This window comes from Sinocyclocheilus anshuiensis, unplaced genomic scaffold (assembly GCF_001515605.1).
Source record: "Sinocyclocheilus anshuiensis isolate Anshui unplaced genomic scaffold, SAMN03320099.WGS_v1.1 scaffold983, whole genome shotgun sequence".
Classification (NCBI taxonomy): Eukaryota; Metazoa; Chordata; class Actinopteri; order Cypriniformes; family Cyprinidae; genus Sinocyclocheilus; species Sinocyclocheilus anshuiensis.
In genome coordinates this window covers 504,309-517,352 of record NW_015546086.1, presented here as the reverse complement: position 1 = coordinate 517,352, position 13,044 = coordinate 504,309, and the positions used below count along the sequence as shown (strand labels likewise).

At 36.5% G+C, this 13,044-nt stretch overlaps 1 protein-coding gene and 1 long non-coding RNA gene across 4 annotated transcripts in view; both read right to left on the bottom strand.

Moving 5' to 3' along the window:
• LOC107700075 (uncharacterized) overlaps positions 1-1,036 on the bottom strand; it is a 2,373-nt gene extending 1,337 nt beyond the window's left edge. The window contains exon 1 of the long non-coding RNA XR_001635515.1: positions 974-1,036. This is a non-coding gene — a long non-coding RNA (uncharacterized LOC107700075). The remainder of the gene's footprint in view (positions 1-973) is intronic.
• Positions 1,037-1,407: 371 nt separating this feature from the next.
• The window catches only part of smarca2 (SWI/SNF related BAF chromatin remodeling complex subunit ATPase 2), a 53,782-nt gene continuing 42,145 nt past the window's right edge, over positions 1,408-13,044 (bottom strand). For 2 of the 3 annotated variants that reach the window (XM_016501589.1, XM_016501590.1), the window contains exons 30-35: positions 7,930-8,035; positions 6,758-6,859; positions 5,051-5,180; positions 3,517-3,653; positions 3,096-3,109; positions 1,408-2,773 (exon numbers count right to left, since the gene is read on the bottom strand). In XM_016501589.1, the coding sequence (XP_016357075.1) occupies positions 2,722-2,773; positions 3,096-3,109; positions 3,517-3,653; positions 5,051-5,180; positions 6,758-6,859; positions 7,930-8,035 (541 nt within the window). In that variant the 3' untranslated portion in view covers positions 1,408-2,721. The remainder of the gene's footprint in view (positions 2,774-3,095; positions 3,110-3,516; positions 3,654-5,050; positions 5,181-6,757; positions 6,860-7,929; positions 8,036-13,044) is intronic. The other variant, XM_016501592.1, reaches the window with a different exon arrangement.

Sequence of the window (13,044 nt, the reverse complement as noted above, 5' to 3'; positions counted from 1 at the left end):
TCTGCACTATGTTTGTACTTTCTTCTACACTGGAAGCTCCTGTCGTCAAGTCAAATTCCTTGTGTGTGTAAACATACTTGGTAATAAAGCTCTTCTGATTCTGATAAAACAAAAATGCACGTGTTCATCATAGTATGAGATAATATACACAGAGAAAAAGCACAGTGACAAGGTTAAATATCTCTGAATAATTCATCATGATGTATTTTTTTAGAAGCCTGAGGGATTCATCATGATGCTTTTTTTTTTAGAAGCCTGAGGGATGAAACGAGAGTTAAATTCAACAAGAAAAAGAATAAAACAAAGGAGATTTAAGCCACTTTTGCTTGTGGATAAAACATTTTGCACAAAAAATTAACAAGATATTCAAGAGATAACGATTTTGGGTTTTCAAAATACATTTTTTTTAAATGCTTTAAGGATAAAACTGGATCACATTAGCGGAGTTAATAACGGAATCGCATTCAACTTAACGCATTCAGGCTGTGCTTCAGGCTGTACACTCTCATAGCGCTCGGTAAGTAAGTACTTAAAGAAATTGAGTGCTTATAACTTAGAAAGTATGCGGTTTAGAACGCAGCCCGACAACATCTCGTTTTGACATCTCGCGTGATTCTGTGTGATTTGGACAACTTAAAGTTACGCCTCCTTGTTCAAGTTACGCCCGTCTTGCAGTCCGCAGACAGACCCTTCTCCTCTCTCTCGCTCGCTCTCTCTTGCTCGCGCGCGCACACACACACACACACACACAACTTTGATAAAGAATATCTCTTTGGTTTTGAGACTTTAGTCTTTGCAACTTCAGGGATCTTATCTATGCACAATCAGCTTGTAACACTCCAAAGAGAAAGGAAAACTTGAAATCGCATCACATGACCCCTTTAACTAATCTTTTTCGATTGACGCCTATATTAGATAAAGTAGACAATTTGAACAAGTTTTTTTCATATATAAATTAAATAATATTCCTTACCTTTGTGAAATGAACTGAAAAAGAGTGGTGATCAGCTTTTCCTCCAGGTTGTCAGCGGGAAACTCCAGCGCATGCGTGCCTCGTGCTCACGAGCCGATTTAAACCGCGCCTTGTAACAGGAAATGCTTGTAGATTGAAAACGGCTCGTTTCCATCATGTTGGATTCATTCAATATTCTCTCTATTTGGAATCATTCAAAAATAATAGCTAAATCCTTAACAACAGAATTGAGTAGATTTTATTCGTCATTTTTTATTAATTTTAATTAAAAAAATATTGAAAAAAACAAATTAATTTTGTTAAATAAAGCTTAGGCTACACATTAAATTTAATGAAATCTACAAACCAACAGAAGGATTTTTTAGTGTACACAAGGATTGAATTTGCATGTCTGTTTGTAGAGGAGCATTGCAAATGTAAATATATCAGTCAAGTCACAAGAATTTCATAAAGACAATCAGTATGACATTACACACAAAAAAAAGAAACGGAACAACAAGCGAAGGTTCATCATTGGTGATGTTTACTTTGGGCAATGAGCTACAACCACAAAAGACAGTATGCAAGGAGAGTAAATATTATGACAAGATTATGAACAGATCAGAAAGAATTCTCATTGACAATAATGCAAAATTGTTTGATGAGTACATTTTAAAGCAATAACATTCAATTAAAAATGTTTTTAATACATATTTCTACTAATACAGTATAAGAGCAAAGAATCATTTTTAAAAACCATCCCATTCCTTAGTAACACTGTTGTTGTTGTTTTTTAAATGCAAATAGAAAAATATCCATAGATGAAAAAAGGTAGCCAATCTGAGCTGGTTTATAGTCTGACATAATACGCTGGAAAATACTGGTTGTCTTATTGACATGAGCTTTGAAAAATTGAAATACCGTGAGACACTTCTCCACTGTAAATAAAAAACTTTTTTTTTTCTTTTAAAGAAAGTAAAGCAAATGACACTGCAACCAACAAATCTGCATTTGTCCTTCAGCAATCAGACTACGGAGTATAAAACCAGTGAATGAAAGACCAAGAGGCAAAAGAGAAATCGCCACATCTATGGATATGATACAAAGCTTGTCAAATTCTTATTTCACATACCATTGAAATAGTACAGGACTGATCAGCTCTCCGATCTCAAACACATTTGTAATCTCTGCTGGCTTTTGTGCTGCATGCAATACAATATAGAAGTCACTAGAATATTTGATCTAATCTAGATGATACAAAATGCTCACGTAATGAGGACTTCACTTTAAGTAACACCTGAAAACTTTTTGATATGCTTTGTAAATTTGAAACACATGGATTAACCAAGGGTTAGGTTTAAAAAAAAAAAAAAAGGTTTGAATAGCTTATAAATTATGTTCTTTGATGCAAATCAAACATATATTGATTGTTTTTTAAACACTGCATAAATGTAAATTATATACAAGCATACAGAAATCATCTCTAAAATACCTCAGGGCACATAGGGAAATTTCAGAATAACTAAGCTATTGAAGGTGCAAAATGTGAGGATGTTTCCTCACTGTAGACTATTCTCCTCAGTCGGCTGCATCCAAAAGAGGACAAAAGCACAGGACAAAGTGTTTAAACATACAATAACATAAAACAAAAAGAGAGAGAAAAGCACAATCATTCTTTTAGAAAGCCTCAAGTGAAGCACAGAATAATTGAGCTGGGTGATGAACGACAATAAAAGAAGCAAATAAACGTGTGAAGGGAATGCTGATGATCAGCTCATCCCCTCCTCACTCATCGTCGCTGTGGCTCCCCTCTGACTGCTCCTGAAAACAAACACACAACGATATTACACATGTGCGGACCACAGAGCGCCCCGCGGCAGAGCTTCAGTGACCTCCGTCACGCCCACACCACACCTGACTGATTGCTGCTCCGCAGAGGCTCATTATTCGTGGACTGAGCTGGTTACTGAATGCACCTCGTTATTTCTGGTTAATGAGACAATCTAACACTGACTCATGGGCCTTGGTCACACGGCTCTGACATATTCACACTGACTTTATATGAGGATTGATATTCCGTCATGAAGCAATTACACAATGGAAAGAAAGCGTATGTGAAAGCGAGAGAAACAGAGAGACTTACATTTCCCTCTTGAACTGCAGCAGATGGGATAAAAAGAGAGGAATTAAAACTAAGTTTAAGGGCACAGTATATCCTTTTTCTGTTAAACGATTCCCTCGGGGAACTGCACAACATCTCAAACACCACAGAAGATGAAAGATAAGGACGTGGCTAAGCATCTAGAATTCTCTGTTGAGATATTAGAGGCTGTCTGTGGGCTACATTTTGAGTGGAAGCACCTCTTCGCAGTTAGCCGTCCCATAAGCACTCAATAAAAGCCTGTTTTTTTGGTGATAATATCCTCCTCAAGCATGTTCAGTCAAAATGTCAATGTATGCACCTGAGGTTTTTGAATACAATAATCTAATTAAGCTAAATGTCAACCTGCTAAACAGACTGTATCAATGACAGGCCTATTTGATGAGAGGATTGGTGGACCTACGTTCTCCTCCTGTTCTTCCTCGCTGTCATCATCACTGACCACGGGCTTGGCCTTTCCACGACCTGGTCTCTTCTTGCCTTTGTCCTGACATCTCTCGTCCCGATTACTCTGCCTAATTTTCACCTTCACTGATTTTGCTTGGATTAAAAAAAAAAATTCAGAATAAAAGAGAATTGAAATAAAATTAACTCTACAGCGAAAAAGATATATAAATACAAATTAGCTTACAGAAATAGTCATTTTAACAGAATAACACTATGACAACCCTTATTGTTTCAAATTCCACTCACATCTATTAAAAGCCCAACCTTTCAAATACCACCCACATCCTTCTAATTCCCTAAGTACTTTGCTGTTAACCTGTTTGCTTGATCAAATGTACACTGAATACTAAACATCCCTCATGAAATGCTTAGTGTTTTGTGGTCTTTAGTGTGTGGCCTTTAGATCAACAATATGCCAGTGTACTCAATAAAAAAAATACAGAATTCACTTTTAGTAGATATACATATCTAAATTGTAATCTTCTCTTTTTAAAAATAAAAATGACTCATCCTGCACCGATTTTTGTCCAATTAGATGCTCTCAATTAAGAATGTCCTTCCCACTAATACAACATGCAATTGACTAGCATGTAGAAAATCATGTTCACCTATGTGATGCCTTAAAGGGGTCATATGATGCGATTTCAAGTTTTCGTTTCTCTTTGGAGTGTTACAAGCTGATTGTGCATAGATAAGATCCCTGAAGTTGCAAAGACTAAAGTCTCAAATAAGCGTTTGAGAGAGGCGGGGCATAGAGGACCTACAATAATGTACAGTATTTGAAAAATAATGTGTTTTTTGAACATTAAAGCATGTCAACATATTCTGTTACACCAAATACACAAAATAATGATCTTTAAAAAAGCATCATATGACCCCTTTAAGCCACCTTTCTACTATCTCTGACATCTGCATACAATTGTCACATTTTGTCCCCTAGCGGAGGTTGCATGGAACTTTCAAACTGGCCATTAAGCAACTGTTACACTCACTTATTCAAGTAAAAAAAAAAAAAGAATTTATAATTATATCTGCACAAAACAAATGACCACCAATACATCTAAAAGAACAAACATACATATTCATAACCACTTATTTTACAAAAATAATGTTTAAAGATTAATGTTTTAAAGCAAAAACATTAATAATTCTCACCTCAATGTTTTAAAATAAAATGCATCACATCTGGTCTGGTGGCCGCTTTTGTTCTAGTTGCAAAAGGTTAAATATTTCAATGCTCAAATCAGTTCTGAAAATTCTGATCGGAACTCTGCAGTTCTTATACTACTCTTGAATGGAAATCATTGACTTCAGAGATAATGAAAAGGTGGCTTTATGACTATTTAAAAAAAGGGTTTAGGCTTTTGATATGTGCCTCTTACTTTAACAAAACAAAGAAAACTGCACTTCTCAAGCAATTTTAAGGGATATGTTGAGCCTTAGTTTAATCAGTATCAGTAAACTGGTCCTTTGTTAATGAAAAATCGTACATTCTTCCTCTGATTCCTCGTCATCATCATCATCATCATCATCATTGCTTTCATCATCGCTTTCCTCCCTAGCAAGCTTTTGTCTTGCACTCTTGAATACTGACTGGAGAACAATGGAGTCCTCATAGATCTACAAAAAACAAGGGTGAATTAAAAGTAATAACACAAACAAACAAAACAGGAACAAATTAAGATATCTTTAATGCCAGTAATATGCATGTCAATACATTTCTGAAAATGTTTTAAAAGCTGGAAAGGTGAAGTGAAAATATTAATAAACGCATATGTGCAGCACTCCTTTCAAATAAAAATTGATGCTAAGAACTGTTTGAAGCGACAGGATAAAACGTTTATTATATTTTTGCAGCGGTCTGGACTCCATATACAGGTGCATCTCAATAAATTAGAATGTCGTGGAAAAGTTCATTTATTTCAGTAATTCAACTCAAATTGTGAAACTTGTGTATTAAATAAATTCAATGCAAAATTTGAGTTGAATTACTGAAATAAATGAACTTTTCCACGACATTCTAATTTATTGAGATGCACCTGTACAGATTGTGCTCATTTCAGAAAAGATGAAATATTGGTTTCAAACACACAGACAAAATCTGGTCAGTAATCCAGTAATCCTCTCAAAAATACATAATCCACAATGCATCAAGAAAGTACTGCGTGAAGAGATCTGCATAAAAATTATGTAAATATATAAATATAATGTGCATTTCTTATAAAGCTTTAAATTAATTACACGTGGGTATGGGCAGTAGTACACTTCAGACAAACCCAAAATCCAAATTTTATAGTGCATGATAGCCACTGTTCAAACAGATCAGTGACTATTCAAGTCTTTGTACAGTAATAGGGCCTTTCGCACTGTGGGAACCTTTTCAAAGTACCAGAACTAATTGTGGAACTACCCACTTTTTGGCGTCTTCGCACCGCCGGAACTGGGTGCGATTTTAGTACCGGACTGCCTTTTTCGAGAACCAAATAAGCTCCTACTCCGGAGCAGGGTCTAACCAGCACAACTGGTACTACCCGTGATGTAAGTAGACATTGATTGGCCAAACGCGCATGAAAACGCCCTCACCCGCCATGATTTAAAACGCCGTGTAAACATACTGTAAACATTGTGTCAACTTATTTCGCAAGTATGGAGAACAGCGATAGATGGACGGACGCTGAAGTGCAGGCACTTGTAGCAAATTTAGCACTGCCAGTTGTCGTTGGAGATTCTTAGTCCTCCTTTCCGTTCTTTCAATCGCTTTACGTATACATCGACATTCCATGTCCATTATTGTGAAACCCGCGAGACACAACAAAAACACAGCTCTGATCACAGCGTCCTCCATTCTCCTGTTGTTAATGTTGTTCTTCTTTGTTTCCGTTGTTGAACGCCGCGCACAAATGACGTCGCTGTCGACCGGCTTACGTCACTTCCTAGTATACACTGTCGGTGCGAATGCAACCCTTTAAATGGTACTGGGAAATAGTTAGCGCAAAATCTTCCCAGTACTTTAGTACTGTACATTTAGTTCTGGAACTAAAGCAGTGCGAAAGTCCCTTACGACATGCTTACTGTCTGCATATATGACAGGCACTTCATGGAACTCATGCAACAAATAATCACTGCAAGACCATGGTGTAGTGCTACTAGGCAATTCATACAGTAATGGAAGGTGTTCAATCCATTTATTCACTCACCTGAGAGCCCTCTAGATTATAAGTCTGAGCGTTGTGACAAAGAAGCATGACGTCTTTCTCCAGATCGCTCACACTCCTGTACTTGTGGTTGCGCACACGCTCCTGCAAGAACAAGAACATTTCTAACACCGAAACATCCTTCACCTGTAGGGGCCAACTTTAACAACTCAGGAAATTGCCAGTTAGAGTTACTACAGATAATGAGAGAAACCAACATTATTAAATGAACACAAAAAACACGTCAGACAAGTAAAGCAACCCTTTATAAGGACGAAAACATCAGTTTATCTCGTCTTGAAACAAAAACCAATTCTCTATGGCAGGGTAATCCCGTTATCATCCAGCTGGAGTAATGAGTGTGCAAGTTCTGCTCGTACGACAATATGTCACAGCAGAACATATAATTAGGGATAGGCCCGATACTGAGCTCCTGTACTCATACTCGTACGCGTTAAAATGCCCCGATACCAAACGCCGATACCACACAGCATGTGATAAGCGCCATATTCAGACAAAGAAACACCGACAACAGAACAAAAGACAGCAGAATGGAGAAAAATTATTCAGACCGAGTCTGGGAAAAAACATTGAAGTTCAGGTTTGCATGAAGCTGGGTGACAGCATGCCCAGAAGACTACAAGCTGTCATTAAGGCTAAGGGCTGCCCGACTAAGTATTGATAGTTGTGTAAATGCTGTCATACTAACAGCTGTCTAATTTTTGGTTGATTGTAATCTATTACATACCTTTCTATCAAAGTTATCTAACATTATCAAGCTGAATTTGTTCTGACTCAGTTTAACTCTGAGTTCTTGTCATATTTTATTACCATTTTCTAAACTATAGCGAATAAACTGTGATAATGTGAGAAATGTTGAAGGTGTTTGAATAAATTTAGGTTTGACTGTATCTATTTGATAAATGAAGTTAACCAACTAACATTATACATACTCTTTTGGTTTCTGTACCCAATATTTAAAATTTTTTACAAATGCAATAAAAATATTGGTATCGGTACTTGGTATTGGCAAGTACAAAAAAATAAAAGTATCGGTATCGGGCAAGTACTGAAAAAAGTGGTATCGGTGCATCCCTACATATAATGTGTGATGTTCAGATGTGTGCAGGCTTAAGGGTTACACTGAAATAAAAGACATACTGTAACTCACTTACCTTGATCTTCTTGAAGTCCACTGGCTTCCTTATCAGTTCATAGTATTCAGGGAGCTCTTTCCTGGAGGGCAGCTGCACAAAGACCTCGCTGAGCTGACGGCCTGATCTGTGATCAGAAGCAGAGATTGAGGGTTATCGTGGCTTCCTCTGACTGCACACTGAGAGATAAACTATGGAATCAGCCTAGCTGGATTTCCAACTTTGTGGAATAATGTCCAACTGCTTTACATTATCTTCATATTGGGGCTTTACTGACCATTTACCCTCAAGCTCACCCCAAGCCAACAGGAGACAACACAAGTCTAAATCCAGGACAACAGGACATGGTATAAAGGCCTGGAGAAGCAATATTTCTTCAGACATACTGGTGACATGGAGTGTTTTTTTTTTTTACCTCACAGGATCCTGACATCTGCCCATATCTGTCTGTAACAGTTGCTCTAAACATTCATGACACAGCGCAGATGATTCATTACACATCCAGTGATTAAATCAGGGCTCAAATTGGTGCAATTATGGTGTGTCAACCTTCATACACACCTCAATTTATAGTTTTTGCTGCAGATGCATGTTTAGTGTTAGTCTCAGGGTTCACCAATGAGTATTTTTGCATAATAACGCTATATTTAGCGCTGCTTCATCATAGTTCCTGGTTCTGGTGACACATGTTGGCTCACATGAGCCACCTGCTATTCACTATTCTCCTCAAACGTGGGATGAGACGCTGCTGGGAAAAACGTTTTCATGTCTGGAAATTTCACAGTTGTTTTGTTTTCAAAGAGGACAAAGGAAATATGCATGAAGACTCTTGCTTTAACAAAGCCTACTCAACCAACTTGAACATGTGCAGGCACGACTAGCATGGAAATCATTATGTTAGCTAAAATTTAGTGTTTGTTAGTTATTTAAAATTCCATGGTGTGCATGACTGCAGTTGTGTGTAAGTTTTCTAGCGGAAAATGAGCTGGAAAATTTAGAAATTAACACGAGAGTCCCCACACCCTGGATCAGTCAATGAAATAAAGAAAGATTATAGCATTTCACATACATTTCGACATGTAGGCTGGCTTATTTTAAAATAGACTAATATGGTGTAAATGTTTTAATATTGTGTATAAACTATATTTATTTTTACTTGTACATGTTAAAGAAATAAAAAAATAATATGTTGACATGTGGGGGCGTGTTAGAACGAGCCGTTTTAGGTAGGCGTGGTTGACTCTTAACTTTTATAAAGAATATCTCTTTGGATTTGAGACTTTAGTCTTTGCAACTTTACAGATCTTCTTTATGCACCAAGAGCTTGTAACACTTCAAAGAGAAAGGAAAAATTGAAATTGCATCATATGACCCCTTTAAATAAAAGTACTTAGATATTGCTTTTTTTGACTATTTACATATGTAACGAAAAGGAATCCAAAAGTAATCAGATTACATTACTTTCATATTGTGGTACTTGGATTACAAGTGGATTACAAGTAAAGTACTTGAATACATTTTTAATTAAGTCATTTGTAACTGTAACGGAATACATTTTAAAAGTAACCTTCCCAACCCTGATGATGACAAAGCAACTAAAAAAAAAAAACTGTAGCAAAATTAATTGTAGAAATTCTACGTCTAGGACTACTTAAAATTATGGTGTGCAGTTTTTTAATATGATATATATATATATATATATATATATATATATATATATATATATTCTCCTATCTTGGCTTAATACGCAAAGAGAACTGCAAGCAAGACATCTGTAGGGTGGGATGCACCAATAGTAAAATCCAACACAGATAAATACATTTTAAAATGAAAATTTACTTAAGATGTAGATTTGAAGAATAGCTTTTAAGAAATTTAGCATTACATGCACCGTCAGCATGAAACTCCAAACAGCTCATAAAAGCATTGCAATAATCCACCAGTAACAACTCCTGTCCAATAGTTAACGGCTTAAAAAGGTGTGTGTTTGTAAGAAACAAATCCATCATTAAGCATTTTAACTTAAAACTGTCACTTCTGGCCAAAATAAGACTCCCTAATTATAAAAACGCTTCTTCCAGTGAGTCGATGCCCTGTTGTTCTCTCACATCAAAACCAACTGACATATTTGTTTATTTGTTTCAAATGATATGTTTCTATTCCAGCTTATTTTTTAAATATAAACATTTAAACAGTAGATGTCATAGCTTGTTTTCATGACAGATTTATTCAAACATACATGAAATATTGCAGAACAGATTAAGTAAAAATATATTGTAATATAATGCATATATTTAGCAAAATGCTCCTTTCCAAAGTTTATTTTCTAGCTAACCATCGAGTTTGTGGCCATTGAATGACTTTTCTGAGGTTATTTTAACATTAATATCAAGTACTGTTTCTTTCAACATACCTTCTGATGTACATTCATGTTTATTTTGAGCTATAACTTGTATTAAGGTGAAAGAGATGACTCGCGCTCCAAACTGCCGCCTGAACTGAGGCGACTATGTGATCTATCATGATACATTATGGCATACATCAAAACGTTGTTGTTTGAATTTTGTAATAAAATTAACAGAAATAGAAAGCTGAGACTTTGGTTCATATAAAAAGTAACAAAAATTGTGATTTAAGGTACGCTTCAAATAATGCTTCATTACAATTCAATGCTTCATTTTGTTCACCATCAGCTTGAAGATCAACATCGGTTTATCAAAATGAGAATCGATTAAAATCGAGAAATTTATATTTTCAACCCAGCTCTAATGATTTGCAGTTAAAAACGTCTTAATAATGGATTTGTTTATTGCAAACACACAGCTTTTCACTTCACAAGACGTTAATTGATGGATTCACTGGAGCTTTTATTAACTGTTTGGACTATTCTGATGGCACCAACTCACTGCAGAGGATCTATTGATGAGCAAGTGATGTAATGCTAAATTTCTCCAAATCTGTTCCAATTAAGAAACAAACTCATCTACATTTTGGTTGGCCTGATGGTGAGTAAATTTCCAGCGAATTTTTATTTTTGGGTGAACTGTTCCTTTAACTATTTTACGTTTGAGGGGTACTATCTGCTGACCAATGGCCTGAACCATCTGTTCAGAAAACCTGTTTGAAAACAGTCATTGCTGCGCTAATGACACAGAAATTATACACTTCACACTTTAAAATCCCAGCTAAAAGCATTTTATGCTCTCTTGTTTGAGATTAGTCATGAGAGTGTGGGACTGAGACTGGGTTTCTTGTCATTTGAGGATAAATGCAGCTGTGCTCAGTTTTCACATTATGTGACTCATCAAGTTCCAAACTGTCATAATTTTGAAATAATAGCAGAGGCTGTCTGTTTCTGAGATGCTTAAATACTACCTAACTGGCATTTCTAGATGTCTTGGTTTAAATATGGGCTAGATTAGAGAGATTTGTCTATAATGTAAAATTACTGCCATGTTCAGACAGCAAAATTATTATTCCACAACTGATATGTGCTATTAACCAGGACGTTGTCATGAGGACCACCAGAAGAGACACCCATTGCAGCTTAATTGAGTGACATGTCAAGCTATGGGCTTTTCCTGACAAGAGGCGTTTATGCAATTCCAAATCCTCCAAAATCAAACTATAGTGAGTGTGACAAGACTTTCTCAGCTGCACCAGAGTTCGAAGAACACTGATTAATCAACAAAAACATTTAATTTAATTTAATTAAGCTTATTAATTTCCAATGAATCAATTTCAAATAGCAAATGTGTTCAGTTAATCATTTGAGCAGTGAGGAAGAACTAGCTGGAGCTGCAACTGTAAATTGCCCATCATGTCACATCCCTGATACAGGTGCGCACCCATGCATACCAGAAATTATTCACACACACTTGGCTTCTAAAAACCTGGACCCACGTACTCAGATATAAGACATTTCACTGTAAACAATGTTTATGGTCTTTGGAAATACTGTGACAGTGTGATCAAGTACAACAATGACCGATGAGTCAATGACCATACATCATCTTCACTGACAGGGTCTGATGTATGATGTCTATGCTAACTGGGAGAACCTGACATACTGTGACTAATGTAATTGTAAACTAATGCTATGTACTGTATGCTAAAATAAAACACTATCCCCCGGTTTCACAGACAAGGCTTAAGCCTAGTCCCAGACTAAAATGCATGTCTGTTCTGTTTTAACTGTAAGAAACTTGCACTGACATATCTTAAATTATGTTGGTACTATTGATTTGTCACAAGATGCACACCAGTAATGTTTTTTCTAAGGCACGTTTATAAAATATACTTAAAGGTGCCATAGAATGGAAAACTGTATTTACTTTAGGGAAACGGTGCAGTCAAACCATTTATTACACAACATTTCACCACAAAAATAATTAAAGGTGCCATAGAATGGAAAACCGTATTTACCTTGGCATAGTTGAATAATAACAGTTCTGTACATGGAAATGACATACCGTGAGCCTCAAACACCATTGTTTCCTCCTTATGTAAATCTTGTGCATGCAAAAGACCAGGTGAATCAGAACATAACACCGACTGTGACGTTACAGTCGGGATCACTAATAGTTACACCCCCAACATTTGCATATAACCGCCCATTTTCTATGCCAGCCGCCAGCCGAACCGGCACAGCTGAATCATCAGAAGTTCTGCAGGTATTGTGAAGAAACAAGCGAGGATAATAGCAAAAATGGCAGATCATGGAAATAAATGTTGTGTTCCAGGCTGTGCAGGGGATGTGATGTGCATGGATGGGTTGGTGTCTGTATTCAGAAAGGCACGGACGTCCGAACGCTATTATTACTTTTGGGAGAATTATGAAACCTTGATCAAGTGAAATCATGGTTAAATCCACTCGTGTTTTTGTCTGTATAAATATGTGCTGATATCCGCTGAAGATATCAATGACAGTGAACTAACTGCAGTAAAGCTGTACATTCATTTACCTCACTCTAATGAGTGAGCGTTACACAGCGCTGTAAGATAAGAATCTAAAGAGTGCTTTTTGGTTGTTCAGTGTGGAATGCACCACCATTCCCACATGAAGGGCGTAAATTGTAAATGAGACACAGCTTGTGTGTTATTGCAGGATATGTAGTCATAGTAACAGACGTACCC